We start from the raw sequence: 25,732 nt of genomic DNA, 5'->3' as shown, positions 1-25,732 counted from the left end.
TTTTGATTCTTTGACCTAAAAGTTGCATGGAGGCTTTTCCAACTTTGGGGGAAATAATTTCTGTGGGTCTGAGACATAGTTTTTGCATGTGTAACCCAAAATAAGATTTCACAGCAGATCAAATGGTAAAAATGCAGGAGTTTGCTTGTGGTGATTTAGTCCATTGATGTTTATAAATAACCCAAGTTTTATTCTGAGCACCACTGAGCAGAGGAAGTAATTTCAGATAGTAGATGATGAGGTTGTTCGGAAGCGGCTCTTTTCTCGCCCGAGAGAAAGGAAGTGCTGAACTGGCAGAATGTAGAGAGGCAGGTGGAAAATTTGGAATTTGTTTGTTAGTTGGAGGAACAACACACAGCTGGGCTATGGATAAGTAAGGCTTCTCAAATACAGACAGAATTATCTTGTGTGTGTGGAATTGTAAAGTTATATCTAGTGAGGGTGTTTAAGTTGAGTGAAACTTAAGGATATTCTCCTGCTACTGCTGTTGTCCTGCTGACTTTGTTGCTGTTTAGGTACAGATGAGGCAAACCTTTTCATGAATGCCTTTTTTCTCTTACAGCGTGATAAACATGCATTAATTGAACTGATGTAGTAGTTTTGATTGCCTACCTGCATGCTGGCAGGTTTGTGTTAGTGCTTCATTTTTAAGGCTTGGATGTTGTCTGACATTCTCATTTTGACTATGGTTCGGAAAAATTACAATACATGAAAATTGAAATCTTTAAGAAGAAAAAAAAAGGGGAAAAAATGTGATTTCTAAAACATTTTCAAAATCCATATTGATTCCCTTGAGATATTTCTTTTTGTATACTCCTAAGTGCTGACTTGAAAATAAATCTGAGTGTCCACCAATATATAAATACAATGTACCTTTTAGAAGAGAGTGATTAATTATCCTCTCACCTAATATACCTGTGCTATGTTATCACACAGGTTCTATAACCTGAAGCAGGGGTGTGAAACTCATTTTCACCAGGGGCCTGACCTAAAGTGTAGTTTGAGATTACAAATGCCAAATATTATGCTATTGAAATAGAAGAAAAGACAACTGCAGCATTGTAAATCAACTCCAAAGCTATGCATTTAAGCTGATTTCAGTTTATACTCGTACCATAAAGAATGGTTCCATTTTGTTCTCCACCAGTTCCTTAACTATGTGTTCCCAGCCCTACTTTGCACCAGGATCAGCACTGGTGTAGCTGGATGGGAGATCTGGTGGGAAAGACTTTTTGTTTGGTTTTGATGGGGCTGGTTTTCAGACAGTTGATCTGGTTGTCAGCAGCAGCCACCTGAGGAAGGACAGAGATCTGGACTGCTCCGTTTAGTGGCAACGTAGACTTGGGTGAGCTCATTGTGAAACAACACCTTTAGTTTTGTAAAGTTCCTCTTAGGCCAGAACACAAAAGGAAAACTTCTTGGTCTAAAGTACTGACTTTTGTAAAGAAAATGGAATTGGACTGCTGTTATGCATCATTCTGTACAACCAAACTAACCGTTAAAGTTTCTAAACAAGGTTAATGGTAGGTAACTGTGCTGCAAATACAATCTTCTGTTGTCTTTTCATAGAATCACAGAATGCTTGAGGTTAGAAGAGACCCCTGGAGGTCGGCTGGTCCAACCTCCCTGCTGAAGCAGGGCTACCTACGGCCGGTTGCCCAGGGCTATTTCCAGGCAGCTTTTTAATATCTCTGAGGAATTTTACATAACAATTGTGATAAATATAATCTAAATATATTCTTGAAGTAATACTTAAACCCAGATCTTTTTACATCTCCTCTTTTCACAAATATCTGAGTGAAATGAAGTACTTGGATTTGTCAAACATTAATTTGTCACCATCTTTACATTATAGACCTTAACAGTGTGTCTCCTGCATCAGGCTTGATAATAGATTAGAACTGATACTATCTAACTAGCACTTTAGTCCTACTGAATACTAGAAGTAGCTGTATTGCAGACACTGATTTTTGTAATATGAAGGTAGACCCCTGGGATCAATTCATGTAACTTGTTCACATTCAGACTAAATTGTAAGCATGTCTTATCATTCGGTGCATACCTCACCCCGGTAATCAGATTTTTGTTCAATGTGTTAGTACTTCTGCATTACTGTCTTAATACTTCTGTCTTGCAGAGGAAAAAATGGATGTTTATCTAAATATGAAGTCAGGACTTTTTTCTAGGCAAGCTATGCTGCTTCTATATTATCCCACTACATTAACCCACTGTATTCAGTTGTTGAGACAGGATTTATTGTCTTGCAAAACCACAAATTACTGCTGATCATTTGATTTACCTCACATCCCTCTTTATAAGGTGGTAATTTCCATTCTGTACTAAAATCCTCCTGCATAAAATTTTATGATGTTACCCTTCTCCCCAGTCAGCATATATCCAGTTTTCTATAGTTGTGTTTACTCCTGACATGATGAAGTTTCTTCTGTAAGTCAGCTGGGAAATCTGTGCTTCATGTAGTGTTAGTATGGAAGACCTTAGGAGCCTTCACGGCTGACTTCATTTTATTAGATGGTATGTAAATTCTAGTAGTCACGTGTCCCTCTGCTTTGTTAGAATAGTAATTCTAGTCTAGGACTTCTTATGCAGAATTCTTTGTAGGGTAGGCAAACATTTGGAGAAAAAAAAATATTTTAAGCTCTCAGATTACTGACAAATGCCTACTGACATTTTCCCATTTGAAAGAGTGACTCAAGTTGGTGGGAGAGTCACCCAAGTAAGAGGTTTCTAGTGTTACACAACCTGTACCAGGTGTAGAAGGAGGGACTTGACATTTCTGTAGTATAACCCGGTTCCACTGCAATTCTGCTTTCAAAAAACAGTGTTGATCTGTTAGTGTTGCAGTTTCCTCTTGGTTGATGGTTCAGGAGGACTGTTGTGGATCATACTGTTCTCTTTATATCTCCAGTGGAGGGAATCCTCTGATTTTATTTATTTATTCTTTTAGCATATGCAGATGACTATCCAGGCTCTCCAAGATGAGCTTCGGATCCAGCGAGACCTGAACCAGCTGTTCCAGCAGGACAGCAGCACCAGAACCAGCGAGCCATTTGTGGCGGAGCTGACAGAGGAAAACTTCCAACGGCTTCATGCAGAGCACGAACGCCAGGCCAAGGAACTCTTCCTGCTACGTAAAACCTTAGAAGAGATGGAACTGCGTATCGAGACACAGAAACAGACCTTAAATGCACGTGATGAGTCCATCAAAAAGCTGCTGGAGATGCTGCAGAGTAAAGGTCTGTCAGCAAAAGCCACTGAGGAAGATCATGAGCGGACAAGACGGTTGGCTGAGGCAGAGATGCACATGCACCACTTGGAGAGCCTTCTCGAACAGAAGGAGAAAGAAAACAACATGCTGAGAGAGGTAAGTGACCAAGCTCTGAGTTCATCTCCAATCTTAAGTTCTTCTCTGTTTCCTTTCCATTTTGCGACTGTAAGGAAAGAATCTTTCATCTTCTCTGTGAGCTGTATTTTACATTGCAGATATGACAGAATTTGTCCCTATTTAAGAACTTCTTTATGGCTTCCTTGCATGTGCTTTCTGGGGTTTGGTGCTTTAGGCCCTGCTTCCCCCATAGGCTCCATATGAAGCTCTGGAGGTGAATTGTCACACAGACTGTAAAAATCATTCTTCCATTCTATTTTAGTTTGAGAGAAAGTAGCTACCTGTATTTAGGAGAGAGCAGAGAGAAATCTTTGCAGGAGTAATGGATGATTGCTCCACGGTTTCCATGGAAACAGTCATCTTGCTATGAAGGGTATTTGATAAAACTATTAGCTGCCCTGAATGCACAGCCAAAAAAAAGATTACTTAAAGGGACATGCTACACATATAGTAACCCCTTTCCCCCTATCCCTCTGAAAATAGGAAAGGCAAACTATTATTGTATCTGTATTGCACCTTAGAGGAGTACAATGGCAGGCATTCTTCACTATTAATCATCCCAAACTAGTTACAATAAAATATAGGCTACATAGAAGTATCTTAGAAAAATAAAGAAAATAAATGAGTAGTCATATAACCAGTGTCTTTAAATTTCTTGATACTTTTAATTGAATTTTCCTCTCATCAACCAGCTCCTATTTTAATATTAACTTCCAAAAGGCTAGTAATTCAGCACGTGTCGTGCACATATACATATAGGTATGTATATGCGTGTATTCACTAATTGTAAGGTTTTCTGTAAAGATTATTTCACTAAAATCTCTAGCTCGAATGCCTGAACTGATAGCTATACATGTACGTGTAATATGGGTGTATGATTCTAATGAACTGGTTTGGGCATTGTATGTCTGTATTGTGGTTCAGAGTTTTTTTTGAAAGCCTGATGGAATACACAAGATTTAAGCGCCCTTTCTAAGAAACCAGGGAAGCAAGGCACGGAGGTTTTTGAGATGAGTGCTTGCAGCAAATTAATGCTTCTTAATACCCCTTATTCATATGTTTTCCATGGTCTGACCCATTGTACTTGTGCTTTTACAAGCATTTATGTAAGAAAGCTAGAGCCCATTGCATTTCTGAGCCAGATTTAGGCCAGATTTATTTTTTTAGAGCAGTAATCTCTTGAGTGTCTGGAGTGAAGATAATATGATTCCAGAGTTTCTACACTACAGTTTTTCCTTTATTTAGCAACCAATGATAATTCTGTTCCAGTTCTTCTATCTATTTCAGGAAGAGCCCCAAATGGCTCTCATTTGTTTCTGCTTTAAGTCCAGTGACATAAAGCTAGCAGGAGCTGTGTAATTTTTTTAGGAATGTGGTTACATATGTTTCTGCTGCTGATGAGTAGCCATTGAGAGATAAGAATTCTTGTTTCATTCACACGTATCTGCAAATCATCAATCATTTAGGTCCTAGCCTTTATAATAAAAGTTTTCCTGGAGAGCGTAGAGATGACTTACTAACTTTGGAACTGCAAATGCTGTTTATCTAATATTTTAAAGTTAATTACTCCTTGCTGCTCACCCAGCTCTAGTGCATTGAGAAGGGTGAGCTGGGTATACTGTAATTTGTAGCTCAAGCCATTGATAGGTGTGGGATCCAGTCTTGAAGCTGAGCACCCTTAGTAGCCTTGGAAACATGGTGCCATGTGAAGAGATGCCAGATTATCTCTTTGTGGAACTGTGTCACATCAGGAAGGGTTCTGTTAGTACTCGTGTGTTATCCTTGAGCTCTGAGCTAAGTGAACTCAGGCTTGTCTGCATGAAACAGCGTTGCTGTCACTGTTCCACACTTGGAAGTTGTCTCTGTGCAGAATCTCTTAGATATGTCTGCATCACCCCCCTCAGCTAATCTTCCATTATGTGTTTACCTGTATTTCCATAGTTTTAGGTTATTTTAGCCCTTTGCTACTCTAGGTACTAATTATGGAATTTTTGAGCTGCCTTGGAGAAATCTACTTTTGTAATGGTTCTATATCTAGCATTCCCAGTATCTGGAAAGGCATTCTAAACTCTTCTTTAAATACTGCTGTTAAAAGAAGCATTAGTATCTCGAAGGGATTTGCATGTGCTTGGGAGCTCGGTGTTTATACTTCATGTTCTAACACATCAGAAAAGCTGAGAAAAACTTCAATAGCAGTTTTGACCATCTTAGCTAAAGCAAATTCTGAGTTGTCAGAATCCACTAGTACTGTTCCTGATTTTACAAGTGTATTAGACTTCTGCTAAAAATCTTTGATGGTAGTAATAATAAAGATCTGCATCTTGAAGCAAAAAGGTATTGCTGCATTTTTCAGCTTTGAAGCCTTCATGTAATTCAAATGCGTGATCTTGAGACTCAAGGTCATCAGATGGTTTCTCAGACAGACAGTGCAGATGTGCTGGCCAGCAGCCTGACCTTGAAAATTAAATGTGAGTTCATTCATTTTTTTTTCACCTGTCACTATTACTGTGATTGTACCAAAGACTGCACTAATTTCCTAAGGAAAGGAAATTCTTAAGACAGCCCAGACCTGTGTTTCTGATAAGATCATTACCAAGGAATGGCTGCGCTGGTGCAGCCAACGATCCTTTTAGTCCGGGAAGGGGTAGGAACAAGGCAAACATGATACTTCTCTGTAATGCTGTCCCATCTTCCCAACTATTTACAGATGAGGGTTTTCTTGAACTTTTTGTGACTTGTCCATTTAGTATCCTACATGGATCTGCCATCCGAGTACATGGTCAATGTCTTGAGCCCGTGTAAACTTTGGCAGCTGTAGTGTCATTTGGTAATTAGTTCTACAAGCCTACTACCTGTTGCAGGAAGAACCTGCTTCATTTCTTTTGAGTTTAAACCTGTCTCCTTCATTGACAGCCTCTTCCTTTTGCACTGGAAGACACAGTGATGGGGTGATTGCTCCCAAGACTCTTTGCCACTCACAGTTTTAGAGTTGTCATATCCCTTCCAAGTTCTGTCTTTTTCCAGGCTGAAAAGTCTAACACTACTTAATTGTTCCTCATATAAAAGATGTTGCATATCTTCGATCATCACCCAGAGCACTCTATCAGTCTCCCATATCCAGATTATGAAATGTATTCTTCTGCAGATAGTGAGAGGTATCTCCATAAGCAGTTTGCCTCTCTGGGGCTTTTCCCAAATGTCCTGTATTCCAGGGAACAATCTTTCCATACAGGTCCATAGCAAAAAACCTGTATCCGGCATAGGCTGTATTTGGCACCTCAGTTATACAGAGGACAGTCTGTCATTAACACAAAATAATGAAAAATTGAATGTCTCATTGACCATCTGAATTACAGACATGGACCTGGATGCCCTGAGTTCAGCAGATGACAGTGTGGCTGCATCACATTCTTCTACCATAGAAAACAAGCCTAAACTTCATAGCTTATAAAAAGCGGGCTGCTATTTTGAATACCCCTTCTTAAGTCTTACTGAAAATTATTCATATTATTGTTGGTATTCTAGACTTAACTTTCAAAAACAAAATTACTATCATACCAACAAGAAATACTTGATGAAATCCAGCAGCTGGACTACAGCTTCCAGAATAGTTCCCAAGTTGCATTAACTGCCACCTCATTGTTCCAGACTCACCTGTTGCAGAATTATCAGTGATGGCAGTGACAGCTCATAGCTCTAAAGATGACAAAGCTTGCTGTGCTCTTTTTGAAAACCTCCTTGTTCCCCCTCCTCCACAAAGTGCTAGAAGCACAGAGTAAAAATAGGCTTTTCTCAGCTACACAGGCTACTAGATAGACCAAACTTATGGCAGAATATGATGGCATTATATCCACACCTGGTGTTCCAGACACTTGGACTACCATGGGCAAACTATGATTTCTAAGGACAGTGCAACATTATTACAGGAACTTGGTTACATCTTTCTCTTTTTGATTTGTCAGTTACTATCTGTCTTTATAAATATATGTCTGAAGAACTGAGATCATACAGTTCTCGTGTCACAGTCGATAAACAGGTAACGTCTTGAGAGATTTTGGAGAAAACAGTTTAGGCCAGATTTCTCATCTGTCTGGAAGAAAGGATAAAAACAAAACTATCTGTGTTGGTTCTACCCAGGGGGAACAAAAAGAAGCTGCTCACTCTGTATTATTGTCAGATATTTGCCAAACAACTTTGGCAATGTTGTCTCATTTTCTTACTGCTTCACAAGGGATATCAGCACAGACTTTACTACACTAGTTAATGTGATGAATTGTTTGTCTCTGGGTTGCTACTGTACGTACATACTCTGTAACCCAAATACTCTTCGTTCACGGTGGAGCTATGGTATATACTAAATGGAACCTGACCATTAGTCAGTATAACGTATCACTTCATTTCTCCTGCTCAGGTAGGGATGAATATTTGGTGGCTCAAATCATATGGACTAAGAAGAATGTATGAGGCGAAGTTCCTAAATGTATTATATTATTTTCAACGGCCAGTGTGTTTATGAAGCTGCCAATCTTGTCATGCCTTCTATAACATATATTCAGAGTCCTGATTATATACATGGCCCTAACCATTGCCTTTTCCTGAAAAGATGTAGGTGTCGTGTATGGTGCTAGTTGTTCCTTCATAACAGGCATATCACATTTTTAAAACAAAGTTATATCCTGCAAGTGACTCGTGACAGGCTGTATGTGGCTGTTGTTGATACTTTCAGCAAGAGGTCAAAAATGAGTCTCCCTTTAAGTCAAACAGTCATCTTGTAGCTATAGCATTCTCCTGGGAGAAGGGAGTTGTTGGCTCAAGGTGTGAGGCTGAGCAGGTATTGCAGGTGAGGTGAAGCATTCATTGAAATATCAGTGTAACAGGCTGGCAGCATATTTCAGCACAAAGAAAGAAACGGCCTTTTGATTTGATAGACAAAAATTAGACAATTATTCCATGAACTGTGGATCCAGGTCTCGGGGACAGGTAGCTGAATACAGCCTTTTGTTTGGAAACAGAAACATAGAATCATTTCAGTTGGAAGAGACCCTCAGGACCGATTTCAACCATAAGCTAAATCTAGCACTAAACCATGTCCCTAAGAACTTTGTCTATGTGCCTTTTAAACACCTCCAGGGATGGAGACTCCACCACTTCCCTGGGCAGCCTGTTCCAATGCCTGATAACCCTTTCTGTGAAGAATTTTTTCCTAATATCCAATCTAAACCTTCCCTGGCACAACTTGAGGCCATTTCCTCTTGTCCTATCACTTGTTATCTTGGAAAAACAACCAACATCCTTCATGCTACAACCTCCTTTCAGGTAGTTGCAGACAGCGATAGGGTCTCCCCTCAGCCTCCTTTTCTCCAGGCTAAACAGCCCCAGTTCCCTCAGCTGCTCCTTATCAGATTTGTGCTCTAGACCCTCCCTCACCAGTCTTGTTGCCCTTTTCTGAGCTCTCTCCAGCACCTCAATGTCTTTTCTGTGGTAAGGGGCCCGAAACTGGACACAGGATTCAAGGTGGGGCCTCATCAGAAAAAAAGGCTCTTCATCCAGAAGGTTTCTTCAGGAGCCAGTTCTAGGTTCAAGGTTTGCATGTTACAAGGGTGTGCAACAAGGAAGCCAAGTAGCTTTGTACTTTGTGTCACAAAAACTGTGTTCGGCAGTAAATTACAGGTTTTATTTTTTATTTTTTTAAATAATTGGGCCTTTTCAAACAAGATGGATTTTTAATACAACCAAGTGTAAAACTCAATTGAGGAGTTAGGGATGTAGTGCGTACCAAATAAAGGGTGCTTTTGTATGTCAAGCAGTCACTGAAATGGGTCACTCATAAGAGCACTCATTTACAATGAACTTAAGGAAAGAGGCTATGGCAGAAAAAGCTATTATTTCATTTCGTCTTCAGTGTTTGTTGAAATGGCAACCACACAAAGTCCCATTTGTGAACTGTACTGCAGTTATCTGGTATGGCCTTATTACAAGAACTGGTCCCTGTTTGTAGCTATTGAATCTAACAGGGTTCACTTTATTCTAGGAGGTAACACTATGTTTCTGTGAGTACCCTTTGTTACGTCTCCACTTAGGGCAAGTGTCTGTCAGAGCAGCGAGCAGGTTCATGGGCTATAACATATATATACTTGCCTTAGATTTTGATTATCCAGCTTGATACTGTGATGGTCAAAGAGCAGCAGCAAGGAGCTTAGTGAGAAAGGATGGACCTACCATTGGAGCAGTACTGAATAATGCCCAATGAAGAGAAAGGTTATTTGCCTTATCTGAACAGATTCTTTCCCATGCACGTGTTAAAATTCTTACCGTTTTCTACTCCAGGCTCGGAGAAGGATTTACAAGTTTTAATTAAAACAATTAGAGTTATCCCCAAGAATATTTCTGTCCTGTTGCAAGATTTTGCAACATAAAGAAGACAGTTTTGGAGAGATTTTTTTGGTTTGTTGGAGTAGCTGGATTGACTCAGTAACTGTAACTCTTACTACCGCCATACTAGGGGACATCTTTCTGATGAGTTAAAAAGATAAAATTTCCGCTTTTTCTACTGCTGCTTCATTCTTGTCACCCTTCAGAGGAGGGTAGCAGGAGAAGTGATTTAAATCAAGATAACTTAGATAGTTATGTCTTTATTAAAATTACTTGATTTGTCTAGAAGTGGTGTTAAAACAAATAATATTTTTGTAGAACAAAGTCTGAGAAATTGGGCTATTGTGACTTGAGAAAATGTATTATTTATTCTTTATACGTTTTGCTTTTTATAATACCATTGTAGTTTGGAATGTCTTATGTATCACTTTTTAAAAGAATGACAGTAAGGCCTGGACTACATAATGGAGAATAAAAACAAATATTTTTTAGTTAACTAAAACTATCCACTCCACTTACTGATGCAATGATCCTGCACAGAATATCGTATTTGATCATGTAAAGACATGGGTATGCCAGTTAAGATAAAAAAGGTCAAAATTACAGCTGTATTTTTATCTGCATGTCATGTTTATTGGTCAATTCTGTTAAAAAGGAATTCATGTATGAATAAGCGTATTTTTCTTATTCTCTATGCGATACATGCTATCTGATTATGTAGGTTCTGCAGGAAATGGAAAACATGTCCTTTTTTGCTTTGAGAGCCCTTATCTTGTGGTGCTACTGAAAGATAAAATGCTGTATTTTTAAGCATACAGCTTACTCTACTATAAAACCATCATTGCTTATAAGTCCACCTTCACATTTCTTCCAATTCCCATGCAAAATTGGAAGCCGGACTAACTGAGGAATTAGCAATGAATGATATGGACCACTTGTAAAGGAAGAAAATAATCTGATTAAATTCCTTCCTTCACTATTGTGCACATATGTATAATTTATTAATATTTTAAAGACATAGTGCTGGTACTGCTCAGTATTGAGGACTCCTTCAATTCTAAATTCTGTTATCTAATTTTCAATTATTTTGTCACTTCTTGCTCAAGGAAGAAACCACAGAATTTGTTATTCTTTATGATGCATAAAGATCATTTTATCACAGCTGTTTTTTATGTATTCAATGTTCTTAGTATATTTGATGAGCTGTTCCATGTAATCAGGTTGACCAGAAAATTACAGTATTGTTTCTCATAGGGGTACTGTGCTACCTTGCAGACCTAATTGGCAGATATAAGGTAATATGATGCACACCTTTAGTTTCTATTTTGAAGTAGATTTTTTTTTTTAAAGGAAAATAACTATTCTCAATTAAAAAATGGTAGCGATGAAGTACCAACCCCACCTCTGGTTAAGGCAGCTACACTGTTTAAAACAGATATTTTCCTTTAAAAAAATATATCTTTTGATAATTTTTTTCTAAAGACAAATTATGCTCCTGCAGTCTTTCTTTGAACTTTGAACTCTCTTCAGTAAATCAATATTGGTTTTAAATTGTAGACATTCAAAGTGGACACGGTGTACCCTTAGAGATAACACTATTGTGAAACAGGTGGTAAGGTGTCCCTCAGCTTCTTCTTGTTTATGTTAAAGAATTGAGGATGCTCTTATAGCTTATAATAATGGAGTATTAAACATAAAACTTGGAAAAGCAATTGGATGATAGAGCATTTTTCTATATTCTTGGCGATGTTGTGATGATATCTCGTGGCTAGAAGTTCCCACTGGCTAAACTGTAACAGAAATATGGTGCATATTTTAATAGTAATAATAATTAACAGTGGAAAGCATGCATGTTGCACAAAACTTGGGAACAAGTAGCTTTTTTCCCCTTTTATTTTCCTTTTTTTTTTAAAATAGAGGAATCATGAAACATATAAAAACACTTAAAACATAAAATATATATAAGCCATCTTTTGCTATAATAATTTAAGTTGCATTCGAAGGTAAGAAGATGTTGAAGTTGACTAGTCTGTTGTGGACCGGTATCAGTTACACGTGAAAGTAGAAGAAAGGAAAAATGCTCTATTGCTTTATCAGAATGGATCACTTGCAAGGAATGAAGGATTAGTTTTGTATTTTTGTAGTCCTGCTATCTCTGTGTGGTCCTGTGCTTTTAATTATTGTTCAAAGTCCTGTTCTGAAGATGAGAATAAAATTTGCATTCATCTCTGTGGTGTGTGGCCACAATAGAATCTGAATACATCAGAGATGAGATATATTAATACTTCTCCATTCTGCCACTGAAAGATAAGTACACAACCTGTATTTCACAATTAAGAAGGTTATCTGTGCACAACCTTCCTTCGGCAGCTGCACTTAAAGCTGTGTTCTAGGGAGGTCAGGCTGACTGTGGCCCTTTTTTCAGGCTCTTTGGAACTGTGGGCATGTTGCCAAAATTAAGTCCTTACTATGCAGTTCAGAGGTGGGAGATGTTTTTCTTCAGAGTGTGTCATCCAAATCACAGTGGAATTACCTAAGATGATAGAAGTAGGACATTTCCTTTGCTGAAGTGCAAAGAAAGCATCACTTCAGACACTGGAGGCACAGGCATTTCTAAAGAAAGAATTTAGAAGAATTTTTTATTTGGGAAAATGCTATGCAATGTGAAAAGCAGATGCTGTTTGTCAGCATCCCTTTAGTGACACACTGTTCGCATGCTGTGTGTTGTATCTATTCCATTTCCATAGTGGTAGTTGCTTTTATGTTCTCAGGTCAGAGAGCATGTCTCCGCACAACTGGAAATTATCTAGTAGGTAATTGCACTCCTAAAATAAAAGTAATATATATTTAGACGTTTGGCATATTATTTTTTGATGTTTTGATCTTTTGTTGTCTCAGTTTCTAAAATTTCACAAGAATTTATTTTAATTTATCTCTCTTATCCAGCTGTTTAATTTTTAGTCTACAATAATGGTCCTTGGATAGTTGTACAACTGATGTGACAGGAGCAGCTGGAGATATAACTTTCTGCATGTCGTGAAAGCTCATGCAATTCAGAACAGGATACTTTTCACTCTTAGATCTTTCTTCACCTTTTTAAGCTTAAAGAATCATCTTCAGATTTATTCACTTTTCTCCATACATGAGTTTTGAAGTTAGGAAAAGGAACTTTTTAATTCTGAAATCTGAGGGATTCAGACCCTCTTTTCTTCCCCTCCCATGTAACTTTTTTCAAGTGGACATGTATTTGAGCTCACTGCCAAGATGTGACTGGGTGTCTTCAACTGTGGACTGTTTTTACCAGTTTCCTCTCAAAGAAGTTAAATTATGCTTTTGGAGTTGTGTTTTTTCTATATATGTTCTTAGTAGGTACTTTCATAGCCAAGCAGAGATTACAGAATAATTCAGTATTACAGCAATATAGGATATGTGCAAGAATAAGTGTTCTCAAATACCACCTCACTTAAAGTGCCACACGTGAATTTACAAGAAGGACAGTGTGTGTCTTACCCTCTTGGTTCTGCTCAGCCTGGGAATTGCAGGAGAAGATAATTCTGAGAAGGGCTTGGAAGATGTGGGACATGTTATGAACCTCTCCAGAGGTATAGTCAGAAGTCATGTTTCGTTCTTATTCAGATATTTGTGTACTTGTACAATGGCTCAATCCAAGCAGTTCACTTTGGCCAAATAGATACGGACCTCCTCTTCCAGGGTAGTGAAGTATCTGGATGCCTCTCCAGCCATATACTGTTTGGTGAATGCATGAACAGAGTCCCCAGTGTCCACTCTGCATACTTCAGATATGGAGATTTTTCAGGAGGAAGCTGCTCCTATCACTTAAATTGTACAAAAGCATCCTTTGAAAATTTTTGAAGGCGTCAGTCTAGCCGTAGAGTTGTACATTCTAAGATACTGAAAGGGTGTCTGCAACGATGTTGCACTGGTGACAAGACAGAAACTTGCTTTGTCCAGAGCTCATGAGAAGGACTGACAGCCACAATATCTTGTAATTATGATGCAGTTCTTGAATCAACACATTCAAGGTGACTGAAATGGAAACAGGGAAAAATATACCACAGCTACCTTAAATAAGGCAGCTGAGATTGTTTCCTATGGAGGAAAATCAAGAACACTGAAGAACAGTCTTGTTTTTTATGACAGGTACTGGTAAGAGCACCGAGAGACAGGTGGAGGGTGTTGGATCTGCTCCCTGTCATATTTGTAAATGCTCAGACTGGTCTTGAGTCTTAGAAGCTTATCATAGCTTATTCTTATTAAGGCGGTATGTAGCACTATTATTTTTATCTCTGATCCTTGATTGAGGGTAGTAAGATAAGCTCTGATTTTCTTATGGGCAGAATATGTGGTAAAATTAAAGCAAATTCAACCTTATGATGAGCTGCTTTTCTAACATGTATAGCAGCATAACTGAATAAATCTCTAAAGTATTGGTTTGTGGAGTCTCCTTCTCTGGAGACATTCAAAACGCGCCTGAAACACATTCCTGTGTAGCCTCATCTAGGTGTTCCTGCTCCAGCAGGGGGATTGGACTAGATGACCTTTTGAGGTCCCTCCCAATCCCTAACATTCTGTGATTCTTTGATTACCTCTGAAGAAGGTGGCAACTTGAGTAGTAAGTAGCAGAGATGGACCAGAAAAGTAGTTTCACTGATGTGTCTCAGGAAAAATGCTGAGGATGGAGTAGGTAATAAAAGCGGCATGAGGATGCTGGTCCAGCTTGTACCAAGGTTATCCTGTGTGCCAACAGCTTCTTGTTTCTTCTTCTGAGGATGGACACAGCAAACATTGGAAGAAGGTTCAGTGGGCTGGGCTGCCTGCTGTCTGCTTTGAAAAAGCTTACAGCTCTGCTACAGAGTTGATGCCAGAGATAATGCCTGAAGTCTTTAGATGGCCTTATGATCGGCATCCTGGAAAGACCATCTCAGTGTAGTATGTTCCCCTCGTTAGATTTAACATCAGTATGTTCAAGATAAACTGGCTGCCTCACCTGATTTTAAACCTGTTGAATAGGTAGAAGCCATATCTGTTTAACTGTCAACAAAGAGGAAACATACTCCTAATCCTGTAAGCAGATGGAAAAGTGTAAGAGTTCTAGAGACCAGCAGTACAGAAGGCTGGTGATGAGAAATTACCAATTATGCTGTGCTTCGGACATCATTTGAGAAGAATAGCAGAGAAGAATGCACACTACCCTTCCTTTGGACATGTACCTTACAGGCAGATAGAGAACATCTTGAGCCCCATGAAAAGTCTGGCTAGACTACTTAGATTTGAGTAAATCCCTTTTGTGAATGCAGGTACAGATAAGCAGAAGAGTATTAATGATATTCCTCCACTCTGGTCTATTTGGTGTCAGTGGTACATGACCAGAGACTCTCAAGTTCTCTGTCGAGTAGGGGAGAAACAATTACCTTTTTTTTTTTTCTCAAGAGGGATTGTTTGTTTTGTGTTTGTTTGGTGGTGGGTTTTTTGGCTTGTGTTTTGTTTGTTTGTTTGGGGGTTTTGTTTGTTTTTGTTTGTTTGTTTGCCTTTTTGTTGTTGTTGGATGGGCTTTTTTTGTTTGGTTGTTGTTTTGGTTTGGTTTTGGGTTTTTTTTCAGAAAAAATAACACCATACATGGCAAACATACTTGTAAAAGTACCTTCTCAGGAAATACACAAGTATAGCCTTTACAGACAGAGAAACAATCTACTAAATTTTCTTGTCATTAACACTCACAGGCATCAACATAATGCAAATGGCCTTGTGCCAAATTTATGCAAAATCCTGCTTGTGGCCCTTGTCATCACTAAACATTTCTACTCACTTCACAGCTGTGTAAGAACACTTAACAGTCTTACAAGATAAGTAGTGTTCTCAGTATTTTGAAACGCACTATATAACTCTACTTTTCTCATCAAATAATTAGTCATATGGACCAAGTATGACTACAATACAAAATCTTATATTTTCACCATGTCTATTGAAAATACCAGTTTCTAGATAGCTTTTTGGATTTGTCTTCTAGGAGTTTGAAGGGAGCGGGTGGCTAAACTGTGCCTGTGTGTATGTGCACATATATAATTTGTTGTTAGGTTAACTTATATCACAATTCATACTCTATGGGCACCAAGATATTTTTATGTCCTATAATATTAACTTTCTAACAGTATTCACATTCCTACATTTAGCGTTAGTATGTGGTGTAAGGACAATACTGTTTTAAGACAAATAATGAAAAAGTGGAATAGATACTGTATTGTTTCTCCTGTATTTCTCGCTTGTTGGTTTGAAACTCCTAACTACTTTGTACGGTTGAACAAGTTGTTTCAGCTTTCTATTGGTCCAGTGGAGACCTACGAAGATGATGAGGGGCCTAGAGCACCTTTCTTATGAGCAGAGACTGAAAGAGCTGAGTCTGTTCAGCCTGGAGAAGGCTGAGAAGCGATCTTATCAATGTTTATAAATATCTCAAGAGTGGATGTAAAGAGGATGGGACTAAATTCTTCTCAGTGGTGCCCAAGGATAGGATGAGGGGTAACGGGCGCAGACTGAAGCACAGGAGGTTCCATCTGAATATGAGGAGAAACTTCTTTACTTTGAGGGTGCCAGAGCACTGAACAGGCTGCCCAGAGAGGTTGTGAAGTCTCCTTCTCTGGAGACATTCAAAACCCACCTGGACACATTCCTGTGTGATCTGCTCTGGATGAACCTGCTTTAGCAGGTGGGTTGGACTGGGTGATCCCCATAGGTCCCTTCCAACCCCAACCATTCTGTGATTCCTCAGTGAGCAGTCTGAAGCATGCTAGTTTTTTGAATTCACATCAACAGAAATATCACCTGGACTTTTGTGTCCTCCTGTCTCTGCACTCTGAGCTCCTCGAGCAAAGTGCTGTCCACTCATGTACTTTCAGCCGTGTTTGAGGCCTTGTGGAGGAAGGCTTTCATCATGCATAATTAAATGTCGCTAATCTGGGGCAAAAAAATTGGGAAAAGAGAGTTATCTACCCAGCTGCACCTTATAGCTTGTTGAAAGAGAAACCACAGCATTATTGTTTTCAGTAAGCATCTAGTCAAATAAGTTATGTGTATATCTTCCATGAGAAGCTAGCAATAGTTTAGATTAGTTTAGCAAGCAGATCATGGGGAGTTTTAGTAGACTAAGCTGTCATTTCAACAGTTTATTTTTAATATGTAGGTAGCCAAAGATGCAGTTTCTGTTGTGCCTTTTTAACTGAGGGTGTGACTCTGTTGAATGAACTTTCACCTGTCCTTCCTTTGAGATGAGAAATAATAAAACGAAATATATGAATTGGTAACATCAGAAAGTAGCATTGAATTGTGTTCTGTATTAGGAAGAGAAGCTTCTAGTAATTTTGTTTGTATTTGGTAAGTGAGACAAAATGCAATTAAGTCAACTCTTTCTTTCTTTTCTGCTGGTACAGGAGATCCATCGTCGATTTGAAAATGCTCCTGACACAGCCAAGACAAAGGCTCTGCAAACTGTTATTGAGATGAAGGTAAATGATTGCATGTAGTATCATTTGTTCTTTGGAAAATGGGTTTTCATATGAAAGGCAGCTCTGCCAAATACTGTACAGTTCTGTCAGTTTTCTAGTTTAAAATAAGTATATTTATTTTATACCAAAATTAGCAATTTGCAGACTCCAAACCCTCTTAAAGAATGGGTCATATAGCTTGAAAGATGTCTGTGTATGATTATAAAGCTAACTTTTCTGGATGAAATTGTGATTGAATTCTTAAACCATTAACTCAAGTAGCTAATGGAACAGTGGCAATTTGCCAAGAGCTCAGGAGCCACAAGTGGACTGTGTGGTTTACACAGCTTTATGCAATTGTATTTCATATTGTATGGTCGATAAAGTACATCAGCCAGGGTTTGGACAAATACAATTTAAAAATTGGAAACTGTCTTTGCCAAATGTTCTGTTACATTTTTGTATCTTCCCTTTCTCCTTCCTCCTTTACCTGTGCCTTTTCCTTTTATTTTCCTTCCTTTTTTCCCTTCTAACTATTTCCACTGCATCTCAATGTTTTCTATAGTCATTTCGCATCTTTCTAGTCTGGAGTCTTTCATTTACCCGTCTTCCTTTTATTAGTAATCTTTGTGGTCCATAGTAATGAAATCTAATTGACCATCTGGTAACAATAAGCCATCTTTACTATCAAAAGAGAAACACCAGTATTTCTGGGAAATGGTGTGAGTGCTGAAACAAAATACTGTTGTGAATTACAACATAGCATTTCACTGTACCACCTTTCTAATTTCTTGTTGCAAAAGTCTGCTTTATTGATTTATTTTTTTTTCTTTTTTTTACTCCAATGGTATTTTAACAGATCATCTAAATATCTAACTATTTCTTCTAATGGTTTTCAGGATTCAAAAATTTCTTCCATGGAGCGTGGTCTCCGAGATTTGGAAGAAGAGATTCAGATGTTGAAGTCAAATGGAGCTCTGAGCACAGAGGAACGTGAAGAGGAAATGAAGCAAATGGAGGTGTACCGTAGTCATTCCAAATTCATGAAAAATAAGGTATTGAGAAAACAAATGACAGTAATAAGATGAACTGAGCTTAGCAAACAGATGAGAGAAGCTTTCGTGTTTCAGTAAAAAGTTACAGTTTGGGTTCCCGTTCAGGTGCTCAGAAATAGAATTTATTTGTATTCTGCCATGAAGCCACTAAAATAATTTTAAAACATTTCAGAGAATTTTAAATTCAAATTTGACAAGATTATAACACAGGTTCAGTAAGGTAAATGGCCCAAATTCTGCTTTTGCTTTCACACATTCCTTTTATTTCAGAAGGATTTTGTGTTTATCTTTAGACTGTTGCTAGTCCATTATAGTTATCTGTTTTACTTGGTCTGGAGTCTTTTCAAATGTCATCTATTGAAAAAAATATTGTTTCTTTTTGCAGCTGTTGTACTATAACTTGTAGGCCTTTTGATTATGTAAAGATCATGAACTGTCACTATAATGGCTTTCAATTACACTCTCCTTCCAGTAGTGGAGTCAGAATGAGAGTAGATTCTACAGCAGTGGCGGTACCAACATGAATTAATGCCATTGGGAATACAGGACAAATAGAACACTGAGACGTGTTCATCCTCAGGTGTAAAGATGGACACTGACTACTGAATTGTTTATAGCCGAAAGACAATTCATTCTTTGTTTCTCCCAAGGAAAAGTTTCTCAGTCCCTCAGTGGGCCCTAACATCTTCTCATGAAAATTCAGGCCACTTTGTACAGTAAATTTAAGTGTAGTGTGAGCAGTCCTGCTTTTCTTAGTTAGCTTTTGCATACTCCCTGCGAGCAGTGTACAAATCACTGGAACAGAGGTTGAAAATTACTTTACTAGGTCCAGAATAATTGTAACCTACTGCATTTGTCCTGCTTGAAATTATTTGTTGAAAAAAGAATGCTGGAGTATGTTTCTTGGGGAAGTATTACTTGTCCTGAAGTAGAAACATGTAGAACTATGTGTTTCTTTCACTTCCCTCATGCCAGCTCACTGATTTACCTCAAGATAACCACATCTCTTATTTTACACTTTTGCCCTGTATCCCGCTGAGTTGCTTCTAGGAATTGAAGGATATACCCCCTTCAAATTAGGAATAGATAGAAGGTTTTAGCACCTTTTCCTTCCATCCTTTCTTCTTTTTTTTTTCTCCTTTCCTTCTTCTTTTCTTCTTTCCTTCTTCCTTTGTTAGCAACTCTTCCATTTCCCCTTGTCCTCTCCCTCTGTGGTTGTGTAGATCTATTCAGATTCTCACCTTCTGGATATTTCCCACCTATTGTGTCTGCTCATTTATTTTCCTGCTGAAAATTTGCTTTTTTTTTGATAATTCTTCACTCATGACTTATAGCCAGCTCCAATCTTTATATCTTGCTGTCCTACCTTGTTTTGTAACTGTACTTTTTTTTTTTCCACTATCGTATCGTATAATCCTCTGTGGCTGTATCTGGACAGTTAACTTTATTTCTCTTAAACTGATAAACATCCCTTTTCCTGTCCTAATTTCTCCATGAATTCCAGTTGCAAAACTGTTGGGTGAGGTGCCCCATATTTGACATGTATAAACATAACCATGACTGTACATCTTTGTTTCATAATCAAACTCTTGTCTGGCAGCCTATATGAAATTACAGAGACATTAAACTTTTGAGAAGACTTAATGAAGAATGGAAGAGAAAATGAGTGACCAGTGTTGATCCTTCTGTTGAGTTCTTTTGTCACTTTTAGTTACTTGGATTGAAACAGCCCAACTAGAAGCTGACAAATGATAAATATTTAAAAGCATAACAATGTCGTGACAGGTAGAGCAACTGAAGGAAGAGCTAAGTGCCAAAGAGGCTCAAGGGGAGGACCTGAAAAAAAGAGTGGCTGGTCTCCAGGCCGAGGTCTCTGCAGTAAGATTTATTTTTTGTGTGCAGTGGCCATTCACTGGGGCTTGCGAGCTCTCTGGCTTTCGGGGTAGCTTTTCTTCTCTTACCTTCTTCACGACTCAATATAACAGTAGAACTAACAGCCTGCTCAGCCTTGTAGCTGCCTTTTTGTTCTCATGGTTTTGGTGTCCATAACATCACTCTTCAACTAAACATCTGTATTTGTTTTGTTATGGGTTTTTTTAATGGTATCAGGTGTTTTAGCAATAGCTTATTCTTCTCTATTTAAGCAGATTTTCAGAAGTATTCAGCACCCATTTTGGGACCAGACTTTGAAAGAGATTTGAAACAAGTAGAACAAAAATAATTTGAAAACACTTGCTGAACCCTCTTAACATTGTTTCACAAAAAATAACAAAAACTGGATGCTGAACGCTTTTTAAAACTGATTGTTTAATTTTAGCAGCATGATTTAGGTTATTGCTTTGCTGTGAAATTAGTGCATTTGCTGAGGAATCATAGTGTCTCACCGAGACGAGAGACATGAGCATGTAATGCTGTTTAAAATTCTCTTGCTACTTGGAATGGTTTGCACTGGATTCTTCCTAAAGAGCCTTAGCACATTGGCAGTGTGGGCTTACAGCTCTGAAACTGGGATTCTAGAGAGAACAATCTTGGGGTGCAACTGGGGAATTTTAATGTAATGAAATGTGGTTGTGTTAGATGACAGCATTTCACCAGAACACAAGTATTTAGGGTAAACATCTCTTCTGATATAACCCCAAAAAGAATTTATCTTTTCAAAGAAAGAACAAATTGATTTGAGAAAGTTTTACCATCATTCAACCTACCTACTAGTTGAAAAAGTTTATCATCTGAAATTTTTAAGGAGGCTTGCTTGGTTTTTTTGGATACTCCAGCAAACATAACTAGCAGAAAATAGTTCATATCTTCCCAGCCATTCTGCTGTGCTGAGCAATGTTGTGCAACTGGTTGTATTGGCCAGTAGCCCCCAGCACATATAGTACTGCTAACATCAGTACTTCTGTATCTAATTTAAATAGGTGGTGAAATCATTACGTGGACATATTTGCTTTTAGTAAAAAGATGAAAAAAAAATCGTATGTTTGAATTAAGTAAACAATAAACTAATGAACAGTTCTATAAATTACGTTCTTCTTGTCCTCCTTCCCATTACTGCATTTTAAAAAATTTGTATGAATGAGTTTTTTTGAAATACACGTCCTCCTTCCTCCAGTCCCCTTCTTCCTTATCTCCTCATATATGCAGTTTCACAGTAGAACACAGGAGTCCTTGATGACATCTGTTGATGCGATTTTAATGCTCTTCAGTAAAGAGCTTCCTTTCTTTAATTGCGCATTACTGAAACAGTGTTGTCATGATAAAACTACGTTTACCCAAGCTTTTCCTCTCAGTTATTTCTACTAGTACATGCATTTATTATAAATAAAAATAAAAAATTTAAACCCCCCCACCTTACAGCTTAAATCAGTTTGATTTTTTTTCAACACATTCCCAAAAATGGAGGATGGTCTGGACAATTTTTTTTTTAGTTTGTGATGTCCTTGAATTTCTGTTTTGAAGCACTGGGCAACATACTTTTAGGATTGAGATTTTTTTTTAAATGTCACAAGCAAAATTGTGCAAGTTATAAAAACCTGTTTAGTTTTTAGAGATATGTCCACCTCTGGTATATAATATAAAAGTAAAATATTGCTGTTTTATTCTGTGAGATGTATCGGAGACAAACTAGAAAGTTGATTATAAACTTGGACATAAGTCTACTTTTAGACTTCCCTGTCATCTTTAATTATAATTATTATTTTTCTTCAGATTTACATCAAAATTGTCCTGGGTGATGATCGCACTTAGAATGTGATTTCACCTAATTTCAATGCTTTACTTTTAACATTTCTTAATTTTATCTTCTAAAATTATAATCCAATCTACATTTGTTAAAATAAATTGGCATTTCCGTACTGATTTAATTCTCTAAATTAAACCTAGGAAATTGCTCTCAGCAACCTGCAGTTCCACAAAGTTTTCATGTTGTTTTGATGTATATTTACATCTGCTTTAAGAAGCTTCCATAAATTAAAATGCATTTCTTAGAAGAATGAAATGCTGGTTTTGTAAATAGTGGGAAAAGTAAAGGTGTATTTACATACTCTGTAAACATGAGTCTGGATTGACAGGTGGAGAGATGGACAGAAACTCCTTGGTTTGACATTCCAAAGTAAATGTCTTGCTTCTGAGAGACACCTGTAGATATCATCTCATCTTTTCTGATACTACAGGATGAGAATACTTTCTCATTACATTTCTGCTTCATCTTCATTAAAAACTTATCCCTGCTAAGTAACTGGTTTGGGTCTGTCCTTTGAAAGATGGCTACGAACAGACTGACTCTGTTAGAAAGAACATCTCTTGAAAAATTGATGCTATTGCTCCCTCTCTCTTTTTCTTTGTATCTTTTGCTCATGACCCAAGTGTTTACTGACCTTCCGTTCAAGATAACTGAAGGCTTCACAGTTCCATGGGATAAGTTTAGAATATCATACCGTTTGTTGGTAGTTATGTGAATTTATAGTTATTCTTGTAAGGAAGGTATAAATTATGTTTTTCCTTTGCCCGTCTTTTCTTTCTTTTTCAGATTGGTCAGGTGAAACAGGAGCTGTCACGCAAAGACACCGAGTTGCTGGCCTTGCAAACAAAGCTGGAGACCCTCACAAATCAGTTCTCCGACAGCAAGCAGCATATTGAAGTTCTGAAAGAGTCTCTTACAGCTAAAGAGCAAAGAGCTGCCATCCTGCAGACAGAGGTGAAATGGGCAATTCTGTACTTATTGGCTTTTCGTAGAGAAAGAGATAAAAAGCATTCTTTATTTTCTTCCTGCTTACGTTATACAATCCCATAACTATTCGATCCTACCTGTTCTGGGCACATTGTATCTTTGATTGTGTGTTTGATTCTCTAGGACAGGGGACTGATCGTAAAGACAAATATCTGTGTATAAGCGCACACATGTTCCTGTGGATGGATATGCACTTGCACAACATGTTCCACTAACATGCAGTCACTAATATTATTTTTCTGAGGCGCAGCTAAATCAGAAGTTGCAATGCTTGAGCTGGGGGGATATATTTTCAGTGACCTTGTAGCTAAAAGAGAGCAGAGAATGGCAGAGAATTCAGTAGTGTACAGCTTGCTGAGGCTTCACTGCAAATGTCAGCATGTATGGGAACTCTTGCATGTAAACCTGTGCTTACACCTGAAATACAGGCTTTCATGTTTTATTATGCATATTCCAAGATAAAGGAAAAATATTCTCAAAACTGTGTGTAGATAACGAATGCTTAATAAATTCCCATTTTCTGTAAGACACAACTGTATATCTGAGCATCAAATGGATAATAAGTATAGCATAAATTTACTCCTTCTGGACATTCTTCAAGAACAAGAATGAAATGTGTGAAGACAGCATTTCAGTCCCCTGGCTTGGAAAAGTGTAGTGTTAGTGGAAGTCCAAAAGATGGCGGTCATGCATCAAAAAATAGCTCCAAAGGAGCTATTAAATAGGAATGCAGAAAATGTGTGGATAACAATGGTAGAAGGATTCCATATTACAAGTGTGTAAGAGAATTTATTTGAATTTTTTATGCTCATGTAGCCACGTCCAGTGAATCTGTGGGTGCACGTGGCCTTGTCCACATTCAGAAATCAAGTTAAATAGTAAATATTTTTGATGTTCTAAGATGGCTTTTCTCAGATTTGTGTAGAACTTGATATTGCAGAATCAGAAGAGCAGAGTTGTAGACATGACAGTGAAAAACTCTGAGTGACAGAAGTCTTGCAGTAAGAGAAAATATCTTTAGTTATTAGATTTAACTGGCATGGAAATGGAAGGAAATTCAGACAGGGCTCTCAAGTTTATCCGTAGGTCCAAAATAAAGGTGGAAATTTTAAACTCTAAGTACAAATTGAAATTTATAGCTCTGTGTTAAACTTGATTTTATTAACAGATAATTTCAGATGAGTGAATGATTTGAGGTGATTGAAGAGGGAAGAGATAGCAGATGTAGAGGTGTTAAGTTTCTCTGGAACAAAAAGAGAAAGGTCGTGTTTGGGTTTTGTTTGTTTGTTTTTATTTTGTTTTTTAATAAATGCAGTTAAAAACTTGCCTTCCTAGTTTCCTATTGGACAGAAAGAAAATAATTTAAGTGACCAATTTTAGTTGTGACTTAATTCTAAAAGCTAGAAACTTTAATTTTTAGTTTTATTTTACATTGATTTGTTTGGATTATTCACTTGAGACAATTTTCATTTGTATTAGTATAACTGTCAAAGTGTGCTAGTTACAATCATAAACTTCTGGGTAAATGTGTTCATTCTTTTTTACTAGTCAGAAATATACCCTAGATTCATACATATTTATTTAAAAAATATTTACATTTCAAAATATCACTGGAAATAGATACGAGGTAAATAAACATTTTAAAATGTAAATTTCAGGGTTTGATCCATTACAGTGATTGAAACCAATAATATTAAATCACTGTGCAACATTGTGACAAACCCATACAGCTAGAAATACATTTCTATTCTTACTTTTAAATAATAAAAATTAGTTCTTTTCTGCCCATGAGATGAAGTTTTTGAAATAATGTACTTAATTAACAATTTAAGAGACTTCAGTAGATGGTCATAATTTCGCCTGCTACAGTAAGTAAACATGCTTATTCAAATAAAATGTATGTAATTTAGACAAGATATTTTAAAAGAAAAAGACTTTTTATACAGCATGGATAGATATTGTTGATTGTAATTCAAAACATTTTGATTTATTTTACCTGAAGAAAAAGTAGTTTTTTAATACAGAAAATTATTCCATTCTCTAACTTGTAATATTACTAAATAATCATTGAGAATATTTGTTCTTCACTGGGTTCTTCCAAATGAGATTGTTATGTAGTACCACAATACAAAACTAAATTGCATTCTTCCTCCAACACATGTAAACTCTCTGTCTCTCTCTACCCACCCTTCTTTTACTAGTAAAAGAGAGAAATTTTGTAATTGCTGCTTTTAGATTATTCACTTAGTTTGCTTCCAGATATTATAAGCAAAATGTAACTGCAGTAACGGTGCAAGATTATTTTCTGTCTTTCAGTGAGGAGTTGCTGTGGAGTTATAACATTAATGATACTGTTTTAGAATGATGGTTTTATGATAGATTTAATGGATTCAGTAGAGTCTAGCATGTTCTCCACAGTAAGATGCAGCAATTGTGTCTGGATTTAACATATAGGAAGCACTGTTGATTATCAGGCTCTTCCATTGTATCTGAGTAAGTAAAATGTAGAACGATCTGTTTATGTCCCTAAGAATTTTTATGTAATTCCAATAAGATATTTATACCTTTTGAAAGATAGTCAAATCTTTTTCATCCTTGTTGATGATGTTGACAGACAGCTCAACAATGAAATCAGCATACACCATTACCTTTCATCTGTCTTCACAAGTGATCC

At 37.4% G+C, this 25,732-nt stretch overlaps 1 protein-coding gene across 1 annotated transcript in view; it reads left to right on the top strand.

Annotated features, from left to right (window-relative positions):
* ERC1 (ELKS/RAB6-interacting/CAST family member 1) overlaps window positions 1–25,732 on the top strand; it is a gene marked incomplete at its 3' end in the record, with an annotated part of 287,360 nt that overhangs the window by 63,007 nt on the left and 198,621 nt on the right. Inside the window, exons 3-7 of the mRNA XM_080356661.1 lie at window positions 2,966–3,382; window positions 17,221–17,295; window positions 18,174–18,329; window positions 20,115–20,198; window positions 22,858–23,025. Of these exons, the coding sequence (XP_080212787.1) occupies window positions 2,966–3,382; window positions 17,221–17,295; window positions 18,174–18,329; window positions 20,115–20,198; window positions 22,858–23,025 (900 nt within the window). The remainder of the gene's footprint in view (window positions 1–2,965; window positions 3,383–17,220; window positions 17,296–18,173; window positions 18,330–20,114; window positions 20,199–22,857; window positions 23,026–25,732) is intronic.

Source organism: Nesoenas mayeri (assembly GCF_963082525.1).
Source record: "Nesoenas mayeri genome assembly, chromosome: 1".
NCBI lineage: Eukaryota > Metazoa > Chordata > Aves > Columbiformes > Columbidae > Nesoenas > Nesoenas mayeri.
This window is presented reverse-complemented; position numbering and strand designations above follow the sequence as displayed.